General features: G+C 42.5%; 3 protein-coding genes across 4 annotated transcripts in view; 1 reads left to right on the forward strand and 2 right to left on the reverse strand.

Moving 5' to 3' along the window:
• LOC120452470 (leucine-rich repeats and immunoglobulin-like domains protein 1) overlaps window positions 1–25,733 on the forward strand; it is a 128,876-nt gene that overhangs the window by 30,272 nt on the left and 72,871 nt on the right. The gene's annotated exons all lie outside the window — the stretch shown is intronic.
• Window positions 16,056–17,571, reverse strand: LOC120452472 (odorant receptor 98a). The gene is made up of 4 exons (XM_039636711.1): window positions 16,811–17,571; window positions 16,395–16,752; window positions 16,250–16,336; window positions 16,056–16,125 (listed from the first exon to the last, which is right to left on the reverse strand). The coding sequence occupies exons 1-3, from the start codon at window positions 17,569–17,571 to the stop codon at window positions 16,268–16,270; spliced, it is 1,188 nt and encodes a 395-aa protein (XP_039492645.1). The 3' UTR covers window positions 16,056–16,125; window positions 16,250–16,267.
• Window positions 18,240–19,566, reverse strand: LOC120452471 (odorant receptor 98a-like). Its single transcript, XM_039636710.1, has 3 exons — window positions 18,806–19,566; window positions 18,388–18,745; window positions 18,240–18,314 (listed from the first exon to the last, which is right to left on the reverse strand). Exons 1-3 carry the CDS (start codon window positions 19,564–19,566, stop codon window positions 18,240–18,242), a joined length of 1,194 nt encoding a protein of 397 aa, XP_039492644.1.

Raw genomic sequence — 25,733 nt, forward strand, 5'->3', positions numbered from 1 at the left:
GCACACACACCCACACTCGTTCGCATGTGTGTGTTAACCATATGGAGTGTGAGGGGGGCTTCTCGTAGATCGCCATTAAATAGTGGAAACTGTTGCTTGTCGCACTGGGAAAATTGCTACTCTTTGTGTGGTATTTGTTTACATTTATACAAAGAAGTAAGACAATAGAATGAGGAGCTCAACTCAAACTTATAAGCCTCAATTCATTTGTAAACCAATCATTAATCAAGCTGGCCAATTTTTTACATTAAATGTAATTTTTCTATACTAATGAAGTACCCTAGATAACGGCTAATTTCTTCAAGTGTAAGCCAGTGGAATGGCACAATGTTCTCTTGCTTATTCTCTCACTGCACCGAACACTTTCACTAATGTGCGGGAGTAGAGTGCGTGCGCCTGCAGATTGCATATTGCATTCCTGGGCAAGCAGCACTTCCACTGCAAGGGGGGGGCACCGCATCTTCACTGGACCAGGCCTAGGATATGGGGAACATGGCCAAGTGCTGTAAATGATTGCGGTAATAAGCATTATGCACAGACTGGCATGTCAGTCATTCAGTTGGTTAGTCGGTTGGACGGACAGGCAGACAGTCGGAAAAACAGACAGTCGGACAAACAGTTTCTCCTTTCTCGTTTCTCGTTTCTCGTCAGCGTCAAATTAGGTTGGACACTGAGCATTAGCCGGCTGCCTTTGGACCTTTGCTCTTTGCCCTTTTGCCCTTTCCCTTTGCACAGTGACAGCAGCTCAACTATTTGCTTTGATGGCAGCTACTGCTACTCCTGTTCCTGCTCCTGCTACGACTGGGTTTTGATTAAAATCGTAAATTGGTTTGGTCAGCGAAAGGTAAATAAATTGTGGTCAAGATTATCTTTGTTTGCCATCCTTTGAAGTGACCCACCAGTTAGCCAAGTCGTGAACAAGAAACAAGAAACAAGAAACGAAAAACCCCCGCCCAAAACAAAACAGAATCACATAAAACAGCCAGCCAAGTGTCTCTAATGTGTCCTTAAAGGGTTACGTCTCAAATAGGACTTTTACGATGATTGATATGGGGGTGTTATTTCTCATAAATGGAGCAATTGGCAGCCGGGAAATTATAATTAATAAAAGAGGCTGGCTGGCTCATTCCTTTTCCCTATTTTCCCTATTGTAATTGCTGGAAATTAGTTGAGTAAAGTTGAGCCACTCCACAGAAATTGCTTGTGAGGAATGCTGACCAGTGAGTGGCACTGGGTCAGGTCCAAGGGCCAGCAAATAAAAAGGCAATAAAAAGATCGTAAAAGCGGCATTAAAACCTCCGAGCAACAACTCGAATATTAGCTTAAATGCAATACACATTAAATTACTCGTAGCAACAATAAAAGCGAACGAATGAAACAGATTTTCTGCTAAGTAAAACAATAAAAACGAGAAAGGAAGCTATGCTCGCCGAAACCGAAGCATATATACCCTTGCAGTTATTAAATGTATTAAAAACTGATTCCCAATTATGAAACTTCAAATTGCTTCGGGCTCTGGGCTGTGGATCAGCGAATCTGTGGCTCTGAAAAGAAGGAAGCCGATGAGAGGCTGGCAAGGATGAATGGTGTTTAAGTCAGGACTGGCTGGCAAGGATAGATGGTGTTTTAGTCAGGACACGAGCCCAAATTATTGGCGACTGGCTGCGAGAAATATGGGATATGGGTTGCCGCGCCACAAGGAGCAAGCACAAATTGAGCAAAGATGAGTTTTTAATTCGATTTCCCGTACTGACTTTGGAGAAGGGATGGTCTTGGGACATGTTCTCAGTTCTTTTCAATATAGCCCAAAAATGTCAAAGCAAATTTAAAAGCGACGAAATAGTCAACGGCTCTGAAATATGAGCGCCAATATACAAAAAAATACGAAAATTGTATTTGGTAGACAGACAAGTGGCATCATAAACATATCGCATCGGCCTCATTTTGAATTCTTGGGCACCGTCCATGACCGAGGGTGAAATTCAATTTGATAAAAGGGAAAACAGGACGGAAAAAGGACACTGACATACATACAAACTCGTGTACAGTGGACTCTCGTCCTTTTTTTGGCACCGTCTTCGTGTCTTCATGCTGTCCCGCGAATAAAGTGAATTTCAAGTTTTTCCTCACTTTCGTCTTGGCAAAGTCTATGGTTATGGTTACGTCGCCGTTTACGGCTACGGTTTTTTGTATCGTGTTCGTGTTTGTGCTGCTGTGTTATTTTGCGTAAAAGTTTAGTTAACAACATTTTTTGGGGCTCTGCAAGTGAACCTGGTGGAGTGGTCGGCCACACAATGACGTTAATATTGTTCGTGATGAAGCCTGAAATGGAGACACAACGCACCAACCGTCTTGATGATGATGGCCAACTTGATGGAGATGAGACGTGCTCCATGGACAGACTGAAACAAAATATGGCAAACTCTTAATTAAATTTCAGTTCATTTATAATAAGCGTTTGAGCTGGCAGCAGGCTGACAGGCAGGCCTTTGCCACAAACTCCCAAAAATCTGGGGAATGCACTGTGGAAAAAATGTGCTGCGCTTTAAAACAGCATAATAAAGTTATGCGTTTATAATTTACATAATTCTAATGTTTCCATCTATGATTATCTAGTTTTTTTTGGTTTTACCAATGCTTGATTTTAGTTTATAATACTAAGCTATAATGAAAGTATACCCCATTTTTATTTCGAGTGTGCTCAATAAGAAAGGTCTGTCAATACATTTTCTTTAATAGGACCACACATGGTGGGATTTTCCATGGGGTGATGAGGTTGATTGCAGCCGATAAACTTTGTAATTGTTTCATTTCCTGCATTTAAATTGCAAATATGAGTTTTGTGTCTTTGGCGGCCGACGGCATACTAAATTATGCCAAATGGCGAACACGCGTTCCGGGTGTCGCCTCCCCGAAGGACCGACTTCATTACGGGTCCCCGCAAAAGGGTGCGTATGCAAGGTGGTGGCACGGAGGGGGCAGGGGGGCAAGGAGGCAAATCCTGGGGCCCAACCCAAGAACACGGCGTCGCACAGTAGATTTAACCTAATTAAGAATGTTCAACAGGACACAATGCTTCGAATACAAATGAAATGACAGGAATGGGGTGGGCAGGGTGTTGGGCGTTTTTTGGGGGGGGGGGGGGGGGTGATTTTCCGGGAGGTCCTCCGCCCATCGTTGTGTAGGCGGATGGGCTGATGGGCGTGGCGCTGTGTAGGATCTAAGCACCAGACAGGCTGCGCAAAATGAATGAGCTGCCGAGCAAATCTGCTGTCGTGTTTTCGCTTTTAGTGAAAGGTTGGATGCAGGGTTACAGAGCTTTGTTGCTTGTGCTTTGCTTTCGCTATGCTTTTGCTATGCTTTTTTCGTAGCTGCTGGCAAGACGAATGTTAATTCTATTTAAGCATATACACACACACACACACAGGCACACCCATTTTTGTTGAAGACAAGCTGCTGCTACCGCCTTTGGCATTCAAAGTCACTGAGATTGTCAGCGTTTTCATTTTAATTCAAACAAATGTTACTAATGTTGTCCTTGTTGTTGTTGCCGCTTTCCCAGCTCGCTTGTTGAATATTTTATCGTTTGACTTGACGCCTTGGCAACATTTGGCTCCATCATTTCAAACTCGTCGACGAAAATCCTTTCTCGTCACTTGCTAATGGGCTTACGGTTTGGATGGCAGCGGATGGCGGACTCTAGATTTCGAGTCCTGAATCCTGGCACCCAGGAACTCACCCGCTTGCAATTTGCATATTTGGCCATATTTTGATGGCTTGATTAAAATCCAGTTTGCGAGAAATATGGTCGCTCTATCTGCAATATCTGCGGCACTGTCGATCCATCGATGGTTGAAAAATATTTATGCATCTGCAAAATGGTCTGAATTAAAAGTGTGAAAACAATAATACCTATGGGTCAACAGAACAACGTGCAACAACTGCCTGCGAAAATATTATCTCCACTGCTATTTGTATTATTTTTATTTCCTCTGCTACTGCGGTGCGTGATGATTTTTTATGTTTTGATATACCTTAACCCCCCTCTGTTTTATTTATTTTCCTCCCTCTTTTTTTTGGCGTATTTCATACACCTGGATCGTTTGAAACTTTTGCACAGCTACAGCGACAATTCTGGATTTTTTTTTTTTGGGTTTACTTTCTGTTTTGCGCGCTGTTATCCTCGCCTGCTTTTTCCAGCATTTGCTTAAACAGCGCCAGCAATTTGCACACTATTGCCATTGTCCTGGCTGTCCAGCAAAGGATATCTTTCATCTTTGGCATGAATTTAAATTGCTTTATGAGTGCAAATTGTGTTCGGCTAGTGGGCGAATGGAGACTATGAAAATTATGCAGATCAGGGAAAAGTGAAAAGGCGACAGCCTTGGAAGAAAATTAACTTTGCTCGAGTATCGAGGGGTCAGCTAATGAATAAGTGGTGTAAATTCAACAGTCTTTCCAAAGTCTTCTTAAAGAGATTTCCTTTTTTATGTATATTTCATATTACATTACTAGGCTTTAAAAACTGCCAAGTTTTGTTTCCCGAAATATGAAAGCCCATATTTATTTCGCATTCAGTGAAATCCTTTGCCCCCCGCCACGTAATTCATTCCCTTATTGGCAGGCATACATTGCCACTTTTGGAGAGGGGCAAGCTTCGATTGAATGAAATCCAATTAGCTTTTTCTGTGCTTATCAAGGCGTTTACAGAAGCTCCGGGCAACAATGACCGTGGCAGTTGTAGTAGTCCTCGAAATACTATCCGCCTCTTTATCTTTCCGCCGTTTTTCTCGGACACGTGATGAACTGGGTTGAGCAGGAAAAACAAGCATACGCACTGTGAACAAGTCTGTTGGCGCGCACAAAAAAAGAGAAACAATCGACAAAAAAAGCGAATAAATGTTTCGCCATCATTCTCGGCTTTCGGACAACTGAACATGCGGCACTGAACATGGCCCATCTATATGTGTGTGAGTGTTGTCTGCGACTGTCAGTGTCATCGCAACTACCCAGTAACTGTTACTGCAACCAACTGTGGCCAACGGACACACACACACACTCGCACACTCTCACACTCACACACTCATACCAGGATAGTGCCGCTTCCGGCTGGATATCTCTTCACGCTTCGTTTATTTAGTTTTGGCCGCCATTTTTCTGCTTCATTTTTTCGCACTGCGTGTACCTATTATTGTGAAATTTTCAGCATTTCAACTTTTCATTTGTTTTGGCTTTTTTTTGCCGCCAACAACATTAGCAAGTCAAACAAATTTTGTTTGCCAAGCAGAGGCAGCTGGCTGGTTAACAAAAACGGCAGCAACCAAAAAAAAAAAACCTGCGAAATAATTTGAAGCAAATTTTAATTAATGCCGGCAGCAGTGCCGGCGGATACAGACATACCAAGCGAGTTAACCGCATAGCGAATTTTGGCGGAAGGACGAGGATGGCAACAAGGACATCGTCAGCAGTCAGCCGCCAGCCGCCAGACCGCAGCACCGTGTAAATCCCTTTATCAAATTAATGAGCTCATTAAAATTCGTTTAGCAATTACAGTTTTAACAATTTCCGGTCTCTGCCGCCCCCCCAAAAAATCGTGGCCAACTTCAATATGCTTGGTGGTGACCGAAATGGGAGCTGGAAATATGCTGAATCGCACAGGTGGCGACTTCAGGACGCCAGGACGGCAGGACTTCAGTATTCCACTCCAGGCAGGACCTGCACGTGCGCAGTCTTTTATTTTGTATAAATTTTTTTTTTTTTTTGGTGGAAGAACCTGTTCGGCCTATATTATATCCATAAAAAATCATAATAAACTCTGAAGTGAAATTTTTCGCTGCCAAGATTGTTATATACTTCAACGAGGAGTTTGTGCGTTAATAGGAAAATCGTGTGGCTGGGAAATAAAAGGGCATAAAAATGCTTTAAAAGTAATAATAATTGCGTTTAGCCTTGTTTCGGCCACCATCTCAGACCAGCTTCTACTCTGCTGCTAGGTGAAATTTCCAGCTGCTCAATCGCGGGTGAAACAATAAAAACGAAATAGCAATGTAATAATTTATGATGCCATCATTAAAAGCAACAAACGGTGAGCTGCGGAGCTGCCGAGCTGCAAAACTTTTGCCATTCGAAAGTATTAGAAGCTGTTGCCAATGGCTGGGTTTTCACTGGGTTTCTTGTTGGGCATTTTGTGGAGTCTTGGGACTTGGACTTTTTGGGGTGGGGGAGGAGTTCGTCTTCGACAGCATTTTGGGCAACGCTCCACTGCCTTTTACTTCGACTGCAATGTAATAAAAATGTTATTATTTCCTCTTATTTATTATGCTTTTTACGGAATTTATGACGTGCGCATGCTTTGATTCATTTTACAAAAACTGCTTGTAATTTTCATAAAATGTTTGGTCTCGTGTATTGGACCAATGCTAATCTGCTGACAGGATGATGAAAAAAGAATACTCAACGCCCATCCATACGGGGAATGATTAATTGGATTTTATGGCAAATGCACATAAACCATAACTGACAAATTTCATTTTTATTTGGCATCCGGTTTGGATACAAAAGTGCTACACGCAGTCTATGTCCTTGTCTTTGTGCGTCTTTCCCTTCTGTGTGTGTGTATGTGTGTGCGTTTGTGTGTAGGGTCCTTTTCATTTTCATTGTTCCTTTGTTACTCGGGGCTATTGATTTTTCATCCCTTTTTGCCGCGGTTGGTCCTGCTGCTCACTGCCTTTTGTATTATTTTGCCATTTATTGTACATTATGCAGGCGACTAATATTGACATTATCTGTTCAACGGAGTCCTGTTCCTTTTGTCGCTCTGTCACTTGAATCAAAGGCGTAAATCCGTTTTTTATCGTCCTCCGGCTCCTGTGATTTTCATGCCCTTGAAAGGAATACTACGAGCTAAGGCAAACGAGTTCAGAGCAGTGTATATTACTGCTCTCTATTTCCATTTAAATGAGTTAACTGCAAGGGTATTTAATCTTAGACTTTGCCCAAGTTTCCATGCTGGCAATTTGCTTTAATATGCCTTGCTTTCGCAATCAATAAATTCTGCAAATAGTTGAAGCCCTTTTGGTACAAAAAGTATATATGGAAAGGAGCGTTGAGCCTTGCTCCTTAACGGCAGTCAACCAGCCATTGGGCAGAGAGAATGTCGCTTACTCACTTACTCAACACCCAGCATTCCGTTTCCATTTCCTTGCCCTCACTCAGATCCACCCAGATCCTTTGGGCCAGCAATTTATGATATTTATTTGATGCCCTGACATATGGCCAGCGTTTTGTATGCTCATCTATTCAGCAATTCCCTGGCTGTTGACCGCGCCCATTTGCCCATGTGCCGACTGTTTGGCCCACTGTGGGTCATACATCAACTGTCTGCTGGGTGCGTAGATTGCACTCGGACCTGTTGTGTGTGTACGTCTGTGTATGTGTTGATGTCACCAACACCAGCAGATAGAGCAGGAGCGGCAAAAAATTGCATTATTTGTTTTTCCACGTTGTTAGGTATACATGGGACTCCCTGTGTGCTGCTTTTGTCTGGGGCGCTGACACCGCATGACTATGCATTTCATTTCATATGACGATGCTGCTCCAGAGCAGCTCGGCCACGCCTCTTTTTCGCACAGCCACAATGATGAATTATTGTGCCAAAGGTGACTTTCATTATTCCCTTTGCATTTTTCATATCGCACACAGCAGCAGCGCTGCTGCTGTTGCGTATCTATGCAGAAAATTAAATTCCAGATATCCAGATATCCTGATATCCTGAAGTCCCTTGGCGGTAATACGCCCTGTCATCCCGTACAGCAATTTAGGTCTGCAAATTGATTGTATGGATTTAATATTAAGGATTAGACATCAACGCACAGCTGAGCAGCAAATGGCAATCCATGGCACTCCATTGGGGTCATGCATCACTCGATTGAATGTGTGGTGGGCGGAGGCAGGTGGGGGGCGTGGCCTGGCGTGTTTTGGCAAATAAATGAAATTGTGCTTTTCGTTTATACATACATATATCACAGCAATGGAGCGTGGTGCAGCCCAACAAAAATGTATGTTTCTCTCTCAATTTCAAGTTGATGAGCATAAATTGCATTTTGTGCCATATTCCATTTCCATTTTTGTTGAAAAATTGAAAAGCAGGGCTCGAAAAGCCACCTAGGCCATGTTTTTTTTATTGCCATTGCATGGGTTTATTTTTATAGTTTATTCCTGGTTTACTTTTGTTGATATTTTTGTTTTCACATTTGCTCCTTGCACCGAGAATAGCCGCAGAAAGGCAATTTTCTCTGGCTCTCCAGCAGGAGGTTGCAACATTTATGGCAAAGACATAGACTCACATAGACCCAGCCAAACCGCTTAGATGCTGGGGGGAAAATTGAATTTTTAAAAATTGTCCTGGCAGCAGACTAAGGCAAGGCGGAAATATGAAAGCTTCCAGTCAAACCGGATACCACGGACTAGCTGAAACGCTTTGCTGCACTGAATCCAAGAAGGAAGAAACACACACATGTTGCTGGCTGCTTCATCATCCGCTAAAAATCGATCCAGTTGCCAGGACCTTCCTCTCTTCTCCTCTCTCCCACTTCGACGATTTCATTTTTAGTTTGTTGTCTGCGCTGTTTCGCAGTTTATTTGGTTTGCACATCCCAATCTTACCAGGCATATCCACACACATATATCCACATTCGTTTCTAGTTTTCAGTTGGATTTTTTTTTTAATTCGTTGTCAGAAATATGGGTCCATTGTCTGTTGCCGCTGCATTAGACTTCGCCTCTAATATTCGCAGCAATTTGTTAACCAAGTTCCCTCTCATTTCCAATTTTCCATTTTCCCTATGCCATCTAAATATATATATTGTGTGTGTGTGTGTGTGTTTTTTTTTTCTGGATTTTCCCCGTTGTGTTTTGCACTTTTTCAATTTATTCTCATGCTGCACGCTCGCTTTTGTTGCATATTTCATTTGCCGCCTTTTAGTTATAGCCATTGTTGTGCTCTATGTAAAATATTCAACATATTTTGCAAGTTGATTTTGTTTTTATATCCTTTCGAGCAGCGACGTCGGCAGAAACAATAAAATGAGTGATAATAAAAAATGAATTGCACATGCGGGGTTAGGAAAAGTTAGGATGGGCGATGGTAGTTTAGTTGTGGGCGAGTTTTTTGGGCGGGATAAACAACTCGAACTGTTGAAACAATACTTTTTTGGCGCTGTCAAAACATCCTGCTGTTACAGTAAATATTATTGATTCTTAAGCCTTGATAGTTTGTTTTTACTAAAAAGTATAAGGTGCTTTTATTGTGTCTTTAAAGAGAAAAGTTCAAAAACCTAAAGTTTAGTAAAATATTTGCCATTGCTCAGAATATCCATTTACAAAGCAAAATAAATCCCCTAGCCTACATTTTCATCATTTCATAGTCTGCAAACATTATTTGCATATTCCCATGTTAATACTTCACCCCATTGCAGCACAATGCCTCGAGGACACAGTGAAAAATTGAGTGTAACTCATCTGGCCAGGGCAATCCTGCTTTGTCAAATCTGCTATGGTAGCCCTTACTCAATTATGCTTCAAGTTCCGTTTCATTAAATACGCTTTTGTGCACTCCAGCCCCAAAACAAAGTGCTAGCACACACATGCAAAGGCTTTGTAAAAGTTGGCCAACACAACAAGTCAGCAGCTGCTGCCGGCTAACTACCAAACATTCGAGCCTATGCGCCTGGTCCACACAAACACACACTCAGCGCCAAGTCCTTAAACCGTCTTTAACCCTATACACACAAACACACTCACACTTACACTCACACGCAGGCTCACAAACACACGAGCACATGCACTTAAAATGCAAACGGGCGTAAAATTTTAATTGAGCCTTATACACTTTGCCCTCATAAGTATGCAATGGTTTATTTTTTGTTTGTTTCTGCTGCCGCCTATGTGTGGGTGTGGGTGTGTGGGTGTGTGGGTGTGTGTGGGCACTTAATGCGACTGCAACCTTGAAACGGTCTACAACCACTGCACATATGTATGCATTCTGACCCAATAGAAACCAATTTGCGAGAACAACAAGAACAATGGCAGCAACAGCCAAAAGGACATCAATCAGTGGCCAAGGGAAGGCGCACAAGGACCTGCTTTTGCAGCGTACCAACCTACAGTTGTGGTCAGCATAAGAGCTCAATTGAAAATTTAAAAGTTTTACATTGTTTTTTGAGTATTTTAAGCGGGTTGCTACTAAGATAGAAATGAGTAAATATCATGATATTGACATGAGCCAATTATATATGCAAACATCCATGCTTTCGATTTTAAATATCAGTTCGATAATAAATTTGTACTTTTTATTAAAACTCAATAACAATATAAATCTATTTGCAATTGATAATCTAATCTGCTGTTTGCAACTGTTCATATATGCATTTAGAGTAGTATGCAAAACTGTTTTGCCGTTGTGGCAGCTGGCATTGCAACGCCATTGTTTTTATCGCCGCTGTCGTCAGAGTTGCACCCACAACCGGAAAAAAGTGCACATCAATTATTTATATTGCATATTGCGCTTCGATTAGACTACATTCAATTGACATATTCAGGGCCGACCACCGATCCTTCGATGCACGAAGGGCCAAGTGGGCCAAGAACGCGGACAAGGACCCGTGCAATTGGGCTCTAATGGAAGACCCTGTGCCAGCCATCAGTTACCACACTTTCCCTTTTGTTCCGGACTCGCACTCGAAGTGAGCTTGTTATTGCTTTCAGCAAATATTTGTGGCAGGTGCTGTTGGTGGTGTTGGTGGTGCTGGTGGTGCTGGTGGTGCTGGTGGTAATGGTTCAAGTGGTTTGGTTGGGGCTTTCGCTGGGCGACAAAGAAGAAGAGTTGTCAAACCCTCTGCGTCATATGTCTTTCAGCATAAATGTCATTTCGATACTTTGCACAAAGGATTCTCGTTTGGATGCTTTTGTCGCATTTTTTATTTGCCATTGCCACCCTTTCCTCTATTTGCCTGGCTATGTGTGCTGGTATGTGTATTTGTGCTATTTGTATGTGTGCTATGTGTGCTGGCATGTGGGTTGTGTGTGGGTGTGGGTGTGGGTACGGGGGTGTCCTTGTCAGGTTCACGCATGAATTGCTACTTGCTGGCCAGGATTTCGCTGCATTGCAGGATGCGTAAATTGAATTTTGTGGTAAAGTGCAAATTGGCTAGTGCTTTGCACAAAGTCAACGATCGTGCTTTAGTGTGCAAAAGTTGATGCAGAATTTTCCGCAATTACAGGCAGTGTGAAATTTAAGACGCTCCTTGTCTGCAGCGTTGCATTCAATTTGGCGGCGTATTAAGTTTTCAAGCTGCAGCTTGAAACTTGATAAATAAATTACTTGGCAGTCCGACAGTCCAACAGTCCGGCCTTACACTTTGCACATTTTCCAGAATTATTGCAGTCAATTGACGCGCTCCGCTTGCAGAGACTCCAGACACTTGCATTCGCTGCGATTTGCAGTTTTCCCTCTGTTCATTGGGTCTGCTTTTTTATGCTTCCCCATCGTCTGCCTGCATTTTCCTCTTTGCTCTGCTATTTCCTCTTTTGCAATTGCAAGAAAATATTTTCATTTCTTAGCAGCTCTGGCTTGAGCTCTGTCCGTAGACTACAGGTTGATGCGTCACAGCGTGTGCCGTGACTGGCACCGGACTGGTTCGTCCTGGACTGGTGGACTGTGGAGCGGAGCCATCACTTGGCCGTACTTTATTGGCCTGGCAAAAGTTTTGTGCCGTCACTCGAGCCGTGGAGTCTGAGACGATTTAAGTTGCTGCCGCCGTGCTCAACTGCAGCTGCAGTTGTGTGAGCTAGTGCTCCTAAGGTACAGCTTTAGTGCTGCTAGATGAGCTCAGCCAGCTGGCTGAGTTTGAGTGACGGGAGCGGCTAATGCTAATGCGCCGTCTGAAGACTGAAGTCTGAAGTCAAATGACGGGGCCAATGGTCTGGCGCAATAGTTGCGCCATTGATTTAACTAAAAGAAAATTGATTTAATGCCATAATTCAGTGTCCGACCCGGCTAGAATGTGCCAACTGACTTTCAATCAAATTGACACATAATTCCTGATGGATTTAATCGTAATTGATGATGGATTGGGGCTCTCAAGCGGGACAACGTTGCGTATGCGTAACGTAGCACTTTTGGGCGTCGTTCCAGTCGTACCTAATGCCATGTAATTTATATTCGCTAAGCTTAATCAAACGATCAGCGCTGTACCACCTGGACCAGCTGATACAACTGGCAATGGTCTTTTCATTAAGTTGGCTCACATAAATCAATGTCAGGTGACGGGAACGGGGACGGAGATTTAGGATTTGGAACAGAGATGCAGACAAGGGAAGCCAAAGGAGCGCTGAATATCCCGCTGATATCGCACTGTGGTCTACATCAAAGCCTTGGCTTGGTCCGAGTATTTTTAATTTTAATCAAATGCATGACACAAACCCCCCTGTTCTTCACCCATTCCAATGCCCACTGCAAATGTCTGGCTGCCTTTTATTTGACTTGGCCATTTCAATTGCCGAGCAATTCCTTAATGGCTTACTTTCGCCCCCTTCCCTTTTGGCCACGCTGTGCTGTCCTTAGATGTAAATAAAAATGCATTGCGCTGCCATTTCCTGTGAAAGCCAAAAGCATTTGATGTAACTCATTTCAGCTTATGCAGCGGCCACGTGACGACAACATTTTCCACCACCGCCCCATTTCCGCCCCCCTCTCTCATTTGTAGCGCTATTTGTATTTGCATTTGTGTTTGTGTGCAGCATTTTTTTTATAACAGGTATTTGCAGTGCTCAGGGGTATATTTGTGCAAATTTGTGTGATGGCAAGAGGAAACAAATGCAGACCACATATGAAAATATCATATATCGAATTTTAATTCTATAATATAACCATCACAATCTGCTGCTCGAATTATAAAATAAACCATCGAAATGATTTGCTTTTATTTTGAGCTTTGCACCAAATATTAAGTTTCGATAACTTTATCAAAAAAAAAAGAAACACAAAACATTTATTAAAACACGATTTTCCCTATACAATGTAATACAATATTCACCACGTACAATGTATTCTCTTAATTTCTACATCTTTTTTTTTGTATTCTAGTTGCAATTAATACTGCGCAACGTTTTTTCCTGGGGTAACTCCATGTCGATACACTGGACCATATGATTATTTCTTTTTTAAATTGTTAGGCTTCCCTGTTTCTTTTTGTGTGTGGCACTGCATCGGCTTTTACATGTTTTTCTTCGCCAAAGCTGTGTGAAATCAATGGAAGCTGTTTCACTCAGCCGTCGCCAGGCATTCTGGTCCTGCTCTCTGTTGGAAAACTGACTCTCCCTCCCCCCAAATGGCCCCCAACTGGCCCCTTCATCGCCTGTGATTGCGCAAAGTGCGGCGTTGTCCTGCGAAAGCGTTTTATTTAAATATGTACGTGTGCACGCAAGTATATATACATATATATCGTATATATATATATATGCATATATATGTGCATATATGTGTTTACAGGAGCACAGCGGTGTGGTGGCAGGTAAACCGTAACGGTTTAAATCTGCTTGTCCAACACTCGGCTTCCGCCCTTCAGTCCTTTGGTCCTTCGGCACTTCAGCGGCCCCGTATTTGTGTCAGTTTCGTGCGGATCGCTTACAGTTGGCATAAAAAGGGATGCCAACAAAAACAGGAGCAGCAGCAGCAGCAGCAGCAGCGGCAGCAGGAGTGGCAGGAGCAGCAGGACATGTTAAAAACAGTTTTATGCACTGCCAGAACGAGTTGGAATAAAATAAATATGCTGGCTGGCTGACTGCCTCAGTGGGTGTGGCCCTTTTGGTTTCGTCCTGGAAAACGCAAAAGTGCCCACGCTTCAATGCGTGTGTCTGTCGCTTTACCCGGCCGAAATGCTTTAAAAAGTGATTTTTACAAGCCTGTGCTAAAAAGAAACGCAAAAAATTCGTCGTAAACTACAGTGAAAAAGTCAAAACGTTTTTGTTTTTTATTTTTCATTCCTTTGCCTTTCTTTGCCATCGCTGAATAGTCAAGTAAGCTAAGCCGACCTGAATTGAACTGAACTGAGCTGAACTGAACTGCCGATTTGCAATTTTCGGCTTTTGGGCCAAAAGGGCTTTGCAGCGGGTTAATGAATGAGCCGCAAACGGTGTGCTATATTTTTCTACCACGTTCGATTTTGTTTGTTTATGCTGCCTGCTCCGCCTGCAATTGATGGTGATTGAATTTTGTTTGATTGATCGTCGGATTGATTGAACGGGTTGCTGTTGGTCGATCCGCCATCCGATGATGGCGTTTGCACTACATACCGCTCTAGTGCCCTACGGTTAAAAACTAATAAAAAACTAACAGCAAAGCGGCGTAATTGAAAAGCGAAGTGGGTCGGCGGCGAGCACGGCCTAAAAACGAAGGAGGCACTGGGGAGGCGTTTTGGACCCAACTTCGGGGAATACACGCAATTACGCTAAAAGCAATTCCCGGCGAAAAACTCCAAAGAGTTAGCCGGCAAGTCAACCCTTAGCCTTTGGCTTACGAACACAGAGAGTGGGAGAGCTGAGAAAGAAAAACCAACAAACAAATACATTTGCCACCTCTAAGACAGGCCCACAAATTTTTATTTAAAGCACTTTACCAGGATCGAGTTTCCCACCTCTCCTACCTTTTCCTCTCACTTGCTTTTCCTATCTGTGTGTGTGTGTGTGTTGTTTGTGTGAGTCTGTCGTACAATCAACTTAAACTAAGATTACAAGCACCGCCCGCTAAGCTGCGGAAAAATGTGTGCCACCGACCAGCGAGCAGGAGCTTCAGGAGCTTCAGGAGCTCCACGAGTGGCAGGATGCGGCGGAGGAGTCCTTGTTGGTGGGGCGGGAAATCCGCAAAACCACTCACGGCTGGCAGACACACAAACAGACAGACTCCTGCATTCGCTGGCCCCCGAGGAGTACGCATGCTATTTGTATTTAAAATGGGATTTACCTGGGGTTTTGTCACTTCTTTTAGCGGCGCTTTTAATTTGATTTAATGCGTCTACGCGTGCCGCGTCTGTGCCACAAAAAAAAAAAACAACAAAAAAACAAAAAATAAGGAAAAACAACGAAGAAACCAACGTCGCATCCTTTCTGCCGCCGACTGAAGGCAAGGACTCTAGAAAGTGGGGAAAAGCGTGCTACGCCTACTTTGGTTGCTCTCGTTTTTTGGCCATTTGTGAGAATTAAGTTTGGTAGAGCCGCCACCGGGAATGCCACCTCAAATGCCCCAGTGAATTGGGCAAGTGAAAACTTGTGTTGCCGAAAACTTGCCGTGCGCCATGAAACTATGTACAAACTCAATTGCAAATGTATGCCAGCCAGCACGTTGTTTTGTGAGGGGGGTTAAAATGCAAATTAATTTTCCGCAGGCCTTTTGCTGCGGTGCCCATTAAATATGAGCGCTCTGCATTTCGCAGCCCGTTTCGTTGCCTTGGCCTCCATTTTTGGTTTATGTAAATCTCGTTGAATCCGCCGTGGCTTCATCTCCAGACAGTTTTCCAAACCGGCGACCGACTCTGCTCTGCGCTGCACATCAAAGACGTCCCAGGAACATTTTCGCTAGCGGCTAGACTTTGAACTCGCTGCTGAAGGAATGAAGGAAGGAATGGATTTTCAGGGGGATGGGGGGGGGGCGGCGTTTAGAGTTTAAAGTCTGGAGTCCTTGCCCAAGGCGCAACCGCAATTAAAACAGATTTCTTGTTTACGATGTCCTTGGCGAATTTGTAAATCAATTCTATGCGTATTTTAAGCAATTAATTTTCCTGAATTTTAATTGACTTTACCATCTGCCCCAGCGTCTTTTGGCCTCACTGTTTGCTTGTTTATTTACTTGTTCCCAACCCCCCCCCAAACTTTCTCCTACAGACAGGCAACAAAATTGGAAAGCCGTTGTTGTTATCTGTATATGTTTCCTTTTGCGGTTAGGCCAAATTGATTTTAGAGCTAAGCAGAGTGCATGTGTACTTAGGTCACTTATGTTGGTAGTTGCTTCTAATCCCCCTTCAACTTGTCAGCTTCCGGAATTTTGGCTTGCAGCAGTGACCACAGAAGTAGCTGGGAAAGGAATTTTTTATTTGGCCCAAGGAAAAGAATTAATGGAAAATAATTAAACTAATAGCGCACTAAATTTGACAGAGTTATTTTCTGCAATGCTGCAAATTACTATTGGATTCTTTACTTTGTGCAATAATTATTTCTATGTCAATCTGTCATCAAGGTTCAGTTGATTGACAAAGGTAACCACCGAAAACGCCAGCTTAGCCACCTGATAAATACAAATATATTAATAATGCTTTTAATTTGTAAAACTTTAAGGAATTTACCTTAATATTCGACCGTGTGGAGATGGGAAAAACAGAGCCGGCTGTAAAAGCAATTGATTTTTGGGAGCTCTTCAGGAAATAAATTAGTGTGGATTTGTAACTGCGACTAGAATGAATCCAGTTGGAATGGAATATGGCCGAAACTAGAAGTTCACAATCCGTTTTGAGCAGATCACACACAAAGCAAAATGGAAATGTCTGCACCATTAGACCATTGATATAGGCAACTGTGGCCAATCCGGTCCAGATGTCCGAAAAGAAGAGCAAATTGATCATGGAAAGGCCAAGGCAAATTCCGATCAAGAGGAATTGGATGAAGATTGTGCGTGAGATCGCTGGTCGTATTGCTGCAGCATACCTGAAAATAAATATTCTTATACAAATTGTTTCTTGAAATAATTCTAATTTTTATCTACTCAATAATGAGCTTATGATCCTTGATGCACTTAATCAAATCTTGCTCGTTTTCAGCATCGCTTTTTCCGGGCTCGGTGCAAAGTTTCTCCACCCTCAGGCGCAAAAGTTTGATGTGAACTCTCAGGATCAGACCATATATCAGTGGATATATGTCGCTCATTAGGGATTGGGTCACAGCAAATAGCATGAGTGCTGTCTCGTTGAGGGCAGCGTTCCAAAAACTGGAGCGACTTGCTCGCCAATCTACAAACGGATTATAGATGCGCCATGGCAACTTTCCACTTAGGGCGGCCGATAGAAAAGTTGAAATAGTGTACGCGGTATAGATGAACTGGTAAATAAGGTAGGCCTTGTTGCAAGAGACCACACATCGATGCACCTCCACTCGCTCCTCCAGAGTAGTGCAACGTTTGTCCATTTCGCTCATTAGCTTTTTGGCCTTGTAAAATCCCGAAATATATACATTGAAGAATATAACCTTGAATGGCATTCCCAGTGAATTGAAAAATAATTGCAAAACTGTCAGCAGTTCATTCGGCGTGAATGTGTTTATATCTTTCTTGCAACTAATGATGATTCCGATGGGCAAGTATACTGCACACCAAGCAAAAAGCAAACTGGATGTTATGTAGTAAAGAATCTTATAGGTTGCTGGACTTTGCCATCCCATGCAGAACATTGCATATTCGAAATATCTAAATGCGTCTGGAGAGCCTAAGAGGTTCTTCGGATTCGGTTTTCGCAGATAGTTAAACAACATTGTTGCACTTCTCGGTCTCGATGTCTGTTCTAAACTGTAGGGGGTTATTTTGGACCTACTGTATTTATACTACCAATTTCAATTAAGAAATTACCCAAAACACACCCAAAATAAGAAGTGCTTCATCTAAAATGCAAATTTGATTTGCAATGGCTACCAAAATCATATTTTGTTTTTGAACCCTGTAATCTGGGGTAATCACTGAAAATTTTGAATTTCTAAGGCTGTAATTATCTCCAATAGTCCTGAGCACACACCATATGTGAACTTGAAAGGTGGTCCGAAAGAGTAGGCAAAGTGCGGTAAAACATTTATTATAGATTACTGGCATTAAAGATTTCATATCCATAATAAAGCTGCTTATAATGCTGATTTCCATATAGGAAACGCACCATGCATTTATGAGTAAATTGTGAATGAAATGGTACTTTTCCCGTAGTTTCCGGCCATCAAAAATGTTTCATATTCAAACTTCTGAAATTTGCCATTGAAAGAAAGATCCTTTTTTTCGGTCTTTGATTTCAACTAGTTTGGCTTAAATTTTTATTCAACAGGACAAATAATTTCTAATTTTAACAATTAAATGTGATGTTCTTAGAGTATAATGAATAAAACAATTGATTTTATAGTTTTTACAATATCATTGCTGCCAATTTATGTCTTATGTTCTAATTTTTTGCTAATCGTTCAGTAATGTTTAGATGGTTCACAAAAGTAACCACAGAAAAAGCCAACTTAGCCACCTGAAATATTAAATAGTTTTACAGCTGGGAAAGGTATTTTATTTAATACAATACTATATACATGTGTACCTACCTGAATATTTGAACTGGTGGATATCGGGAAAACTGAGCCAGCTGTAAAAGCAATCGGGTTTTGGCAGTTCTGCAAGAAGAAAATCAGCGAAAGTTTATATTTCCGGCTGGTGTTCAGCCAATTGGAGTGAAATATGGCCATCTCGAAATGAGCACAGTCCGACTTAATGAGATCACATACAAAACAGAACGGAAACGTTTGGATTATCAGTCCATTGATATAAACAACTGTAGCCAAACCAGCCCAAAAGTCTGCAAAGAAAACCACATTTATTATGGACAAGCCCAAAGAAACGCCAATTAGAAGGAATTGTGTGAAGATAGTGCGGGCGATGATTGGATGTATCAACTTGGCAAATCTGAAATAATGGCAAGCATTTAAAAATATGTTTTTTCCTATCATAAATCGTTATATTTACTCTTGTATCAATTGGTGATCTTTGATACATTCAACCAAATCTTCCTGATTTTCTTCATCGTTTTTTTCGGGATTCGAGCACAATTTTTCGACCCTTTGCTTTAGTAGTTGGATATGGGCTCTCAACATAAGTCCATAGATAAGCGGATAAAAGTCGGTCAAAAGAGCTTGTGAGACGGAAAACATCATGAGAAGCATCTCATTGAGGATTGCCTTCCAGAAGTTTTGTCTACTTTCGCGCCAATCGACAAATGGATTGTAGATGCGCCACGGCGGCACTTCCGAAATGGCGGCCGATAGGAATGTGAATAAAATGTAGGATATATAAAAGCACTGATAGATGAGGTAAGCCCCATTGCAGCGAACCACCCATCGATGGACCACAATGCGTTCCCCAATATCAGTGCATCGTTTGTCCATTTCGCCCAGCAGACTACGGGCTTTAAGAAATCGCCAAAAATGCATCTTACAGAACAAGACCTTAATGGGTGTACCGAACGAGTTGAAAAAGAGCTGCAGAACAGTTAGGAGTTCGCTGGGATTGAAGGTATTGATGTCCTTAACACAAGTAATGATAATTCCAATGGGCAGATAGGCAGGGCACCAGGCCATAAGTATGCCAGCTATTATGTGGTACAACAACTTGTTCTTTGCAGGAGCCAACCATCCCATCCAATACATGCCATACTCAAAGTAGCGCAATGCGTCTGGCGAAGTCAGTAGATCCTGTGGGATGGGTTTTCGCAAGTACCTAAACAACATTGCTTTACTTGTCTGTCTACCAATCTGACATAAACTGCTGAAGAATGCTCGACAAGCGCTTTTATATTGAAAGGCGATTGCAATTTATTTTATTTTTCCCATAAGACTCTTAGGCAAATCGTTCCCACGATTCCCACTGGCTACGCACAATAATCAATTATTGCCTAACTATCGGTTGCTTTGTGACCGCAACAACAGATGTTATTTTGTTGAATTGCTGATACTGTAATCACCTGCAATGCGCTGCCCAGCTTGAATTTCTAATTTGTTTTGCTTTCCACACTTTTTCCCCCCCAGGGTATTCCATATCATTAAGTAGGCAACAGTTTTACCCGCAATCGGACTTTCAGCTCTGGCCGGCCATACAGATGTAAATGTCTTTGCCGCATGATTAATATATGTCTATGTGCTTTTATCATATATGTACAATTGTATGTGTGGCTACACATTGCGTAGCCGACATGTGGGCCATGCTGCACAACTACCAAGGCCGAGGAGTCCCGCGATTTCCCAGTCTATTGTCTGTCTGACTGGCGTTGTCGGCAGACGCGTGTGTTCGAGTTAATTTATAGACTTATCAACACTTAATCACCGGAAAAATGGCATGGCGCATGTGTAAACCGCACACAGTGCCACGCATGTTGATTATGCCCGATGTCTTATGGCCGTATTTCACCCGGAGACGAAGTCAGATTCAGAGTCAGAGTCAAAGGCAGAGTCAGAGTCAGAGCCAGAAAGACAGTGGAACACACAGAGGCTTAATAGTTGTTAGTTAGTTGTGCGTGCGGACTGTTGCCTTACACTGTGCGTTACACATTTGCCTGTAATTTATACTTTATAGCCTGGCCAGATATGAAAAGTCTCTCGCACACACGCACACTCGCACACTATATGTGGCTATATTTTTTGCAGGCTCTGTTCAACATGTTGACTTTTATGCCATTTTCTGCGGTTTCCAAGTCAACTGTGGTCAGACGCTGGGCCCTGATATTTATGCGTGCATATAAATAAAAAGGTCTCTGACTTTTCCACATATTGCGTATAAAGTTGGGAGCTGAAAAAGCGAGGCTTATGTTATTAGATTTACTGCCGCCAGAGGGCGCTACACTGATGCTGATGCTGATGCGACGGCCATAAAACGGCTGACATTCAAATAAACCCCGCAAAGAGTTGAATGCATAATTAAAGGCGAACACACCAATCATTTTTTGGCTGGATCTTCGCCAGTTGATTAAACTGACTTCGCCAGCCATTCAATAGGCCGTGGAAATTGGCCGGGACAATTGTTAACCATTTGAGCGGCATATACAGCGTATATGAGCCACGTTTGCTGATTCCAAACACACTCTGCCCCTATTCCTCTAATGATTGCAACAACGTGACGCATCAACATTTTCCATCTGTTTGGTGTATTTCTTTTTTTTTATTTTCTCTTCTTGATCTGAGCTTTATTGTTTGGGCCATTTGGGCCATATGTGCGTGCGTACATGCGAGTTGGCTAAGTGAAAGGCGCCGCCTGATGAAGTATTGTTTCTGGATCATAAACTGATTTGCTTAAAAGCGAGTGTGTTTTTGCCTACGTGTTCAGCATTCTATGCCTACGCCTACTGTATCTATAGATTTGACTGGCGGGCACCTTATTACATTTTTTCTTCTTTTTATCCTAAACGTGTGCTAATTGGTTTTTGTGCAGCACAACCTCATAACGAGAGTCCACTCATCCGAAAGAGCCGAGTTATGGGCCTCGGTTTAGCCCGCCAGCCAGAGCCATTAAAAATTGATTTATTTTTAATTATCAGTGACGTGCGGCGCAATAATAAATAAACGTGAAAATTTATTGCAACGTCAAAAGCGACGGCCTGCAAAACGTCGACCTCAACAATGGCGTGTGTGTATACGAATATTTGTACATATATCCACATGCCCATGTAGCCGCATATATGTATGTTTTAGGCTATTCGCAAAATATTTTGAATGCTGGAATGGAAATGTGGGCGGTGGCCGGTGGACTGGGCGGGGCGGTACAACTGAGCGTTGAGCTCACTGCAACAAGCAGGTTGCTGGCATATTTTACAAACACTTTGCTAATGTTGGCGCTTGTCTAACATATTTTTAGTTGCTCCCGATGATAGTGATGATGATGATGTTGTATGGAGTGGCTAGTGCTGCCTTTGCTGTTTCTGCAGCTCCTATTATAATTATTATTATTATTGCAGCTGTCGCTCATGAAAGGCAAAATTGCGTGGAAAATGCTGTAAAAATTCTATTATCACAGGCCAACGGCGCGCGCGGGCCGTTTGACAACCGCTCGACCAACAACATTGTCACCGGGAACATTTTACTAATTTATTAACTAAACCAATGCCGCTGGACGAATGCAGAATGCGAAATGCAGAAAATGAGGCAAATATTTGCCGGACTGCTGGCAACCGCATTTTGCTAATTTGAGCCATCGGCTTGTGCTCCTTGTGCGCTCTGTTTGAAATTGAATTTTCGTGAAATTTGAGATTTCTAATGCCCGTTTACCCCACCGTTTACCGCCGCAGTGCTTCCATTAAAATGGCTCGTTTTTGGCCATTTGCAATTGCAATCTAGTACGAAGGACCGCACCCATTGTGGTTGCCCCCTTTTTGTGGCCTGACGCGTTTAATGAATTTTTCATGTCATCAACGTGGTACCATTGACCAATGCCCACTTTCAATTATTCACCATTCACCTCGCCATTCATTCTCCCCATTCAACTGTACTTACCGCATGCCCATTCAAATCAATTTTTGATTTGGCAGATTTACATTCTTTATTCATACGGCCAAGGCAAATGCTGTTTTTATTTGCGAAAAATTGTAAATTTATTTGGTAGATGGGCAGGAAATATTTTGTTTTTAATTCATCCACGGCATGCTGTGTAGTAGTAGGGTATGCAAGTTTGGGTTATTATGACGCGGAAGTATTATATGTAGTATAGCAATTATGACAAACGTTCTAAAAAAAAAATGCCAATAAATGAATCAGCCTCGCAGATCTCGAGCTTAACAGGCGAATAACGAATACCTATTGAGAAGCGGTACTACAAAATGTGTATTTAAAAAACAGCAATGGCGGAATAAAGTCGAGACTCTCGATTGGAGTGCATTTATTCACTATTTGTTCGCAGCTATCTGTAGTAAATATCATTCGCTGATGAGCGACGCACAGCGAGGCAATATATTTTATTCACATGCCAGTTTTTGCTGCGATGCGGTAATTGATACGCTAAACTGCATAACGCAGATTATGACGTTAACATGGAAACACTAAAATGAATCGCTAGCACTGAATGGTCAGTCGAATGAATGGAAAATGGTTGGAAAATGGTAGGGAAATGGTTGGGAAATGGACGGAAGAAGCGGGAAAATAAAATGCGCGGAGCAACAAAGGAAGCATTTAAATATTCAATGGAAGAAAAAAGGAACTATGATGATTATTATTATTATTGTAATTCGTATTAAATTTGCATGCTATCATGTTGCTATGCATTTGTTGAAATTTAATTATTCACATTATCTACTAATTTTTTAAATAATTCTGTTTATTTTATGCTCTTTTTGCTGGCGCTGTGGAATTTAATATTTCAACTGCCGCATATGCATATGTAGGTGATAGTAAAATGTGTGAGCGGCGTGTAAAAAGTTTGAAAAGCAATTTAAAAATGAAATTTATGAATCGAGCGTAGAAATGGCAATTGCTTTCTATGGCCAGAAGGTAATTAGAATTCATGACACGCCTATGAAATATCACACATACGCAGTGTGGCAAAGATTTCCTACTTTCTCCTTCTACTTCTTCTCCTCCTTCTTGTGCGCTCACCCCCTTTTGATTTACGATTTTCGAATACACACACGCAGGCACACACACACACACACTTAAAACGGAACAAACGGCAATGCAAAGTAATTTATGACAATTTCTTGGCCACAAAAACTGCGAATTGCAATCAAAGCCAAAAACGGCTAAGACCCGGCCAGAAGCTCATATAAATGTCATCCGGGCTAACGATGGATGCGCTCCAGCCGGGAGCAGCTCTGCAGATGCATTAGTTGGCCACTTGGATTGCTCTTCATATCTACGGCTTCATCTCGGGCTTCTACTCCTGCTCCTGCTTGAGCTCCTTTTTCCCCACCACATTCTTGGAGTCCTTTCAGGCTAGCACAAAGCTCGAATCCAATGAACTTTTGCATATAAAATGGTTTCGCTATGTAGGTTGCGCCGTGTTTTTTAATGGCGTGAAGTCAGCGGCGCGTAAATAATAAAAAAAAAAAAAAATACATAAAACACAGAACGTAGAACGTGGAAACATCATGAGGCATCTTAATAAATTACTTTGGGGATTTTGGTGCACAATTTTTAATATTGCCAGGCCGTCGCCCAGACAGCCACATCGTTGATATAGCGCCGGGGGCCAAAAACACACCCCCGCCGCCAGCGAGGGGTTAAAAGGGCTACGATTGCTACTGCGACTGCGACGCTGCCGGGGAGGTGTGTTTTCACACCCGACAGTTGCTTGACATTTCGAGTTTAATGAAATTTATGCAATTTTTCTTATTTGCCAAATGCACTGCGGCATTCGCAGCTCGCCCGCGGCGTCAGCAACACGCCAAAGTGCAATGCATCAAGCGGGTGCACTTTATAAGGGGCACAACTGCCACTGCAGCTGGGTGGTGATAGTGTTGGTGTTGGTGTTGGTGTTGAGCTGCTTAGATATATAGACGGCTGCCTGACAGCTCCCGTTATATGTGCACTGCGGGAAAAGGGGCGTGCGAAGTCCAGGGAATTGCTTGTAATCAGTAGTCGAGGGGTGCAGTTTTCATTTAGCTATACCTTACATATCTATCACCTGCTTATTTATAATTTGCTTACATTTGATCTCACAAAAGGTGTTGAAATCAAAGTTTCCTTACCACAATATTTTGCCAGTGCCATTGCCATGTGTGACTCATCATTCGCAGAAGTGGGGATAAACTATTTGCACAACACTCATATCGCCGGTAAAGTTTTCCATTGTTTGGCTCGCGAGAAATAATTCAATTTAGGCATGAAACTCAATACGTTGGCTTCCATTTTCCCTTCTCGCCGAAAAGAGAGGATTGTCCAAGTTAGTTAGTTGGCGGTAGCAACTTTCGTGGTGGGTTGAATTTAAAGCATAAGTACGTACTTGTTGCCAAAGTTCATAAAGGTGGCCTCCGTGCCTAATGATGATTATTTCTAGTTCATTTTCATTTAGCGCCATTCCCGACAATAAGGGCCTGGAAATGTGGTGGGTGGGATTGGGGCGTTAGATGGCCCGACGACATTATATTTTCATTGTTGGTCAGCCAAGCGCGAAGACTTTGGGGGGCAAAGAGGAGAATGGAGAAAGGAGCGAGCTGTTTCCTCAGCTCAATCCCGCTGCCTCTATTTTCTGGCTTATGCTTTCAACGGATTTTGGCTTGGCTGCCGCACAAAATGAAACAAAATGTCGTCAGAGTGTCATTTGGCTTCGAAAGGACGACCGGCAGAGGGACCAAGGACCAGGGACCAAGGACCAAGGACCATGGACCTGTAGCAGGAAAGAAGGGAAATGCTGCAGCTTTGCTTTCAGCTAACGGTGGGGGATATCGGCGGACATAGAAGCGCCTAATGTGCTCCGAGCTGCTAAAGACTCGGCAGTCGAGTTAATGAAACCAATAAATTAATTTTAATGATTGCATACAACCACACTCACTCACACATACAGAGCCGAATATAGACACACACACATACACACAGGATACAGGATACATTGAAGCGTGCAGTTTGCTGCGTCAGGACCTTCCACTTTTCCTTCTCTCTCCTTCTTTCACTGGGCGTGGCACTCGCCATAAGTAATTGACAAAATCTTAATTAGTCCTTGGCATGTCCATTGAATGGCTTCTGTTGGTTGTCGAGTTTAATTAGCGTTAAATATTTGCAGCGTCTTGAGTTTAATCAAATTAAAAATACCATCCTCTCGCCAAGTAAAAATCAATGCCCTCGCACGCTAGACCGCTAATCAATTAGTTGTTTAATCAAATTTTCATGAACTTTCCGGTGGCTTTCCGACTACCGGAGGCCAATTAAAAAGCCTATTTCGATTGTTTGCCAGTGTGTCAACTTAATCATTTCAGCGCATT

The sequence above is a fragment of the Drosophila santomea genome, chromosome 3R (assembly GCF_016746245.2).
Source record: "Drosophila santomea strain STO CAGO 1482 chromosome 3R, Prin_Dsan_1.1, whole genome shotgun sequence".
Classification (NCBI taxonomy): Eukaryota; Metazoa; Arthropoda; class Insecta; order Diptera; family Drosophilidae; genus Drosophila; species Drosophila santomea.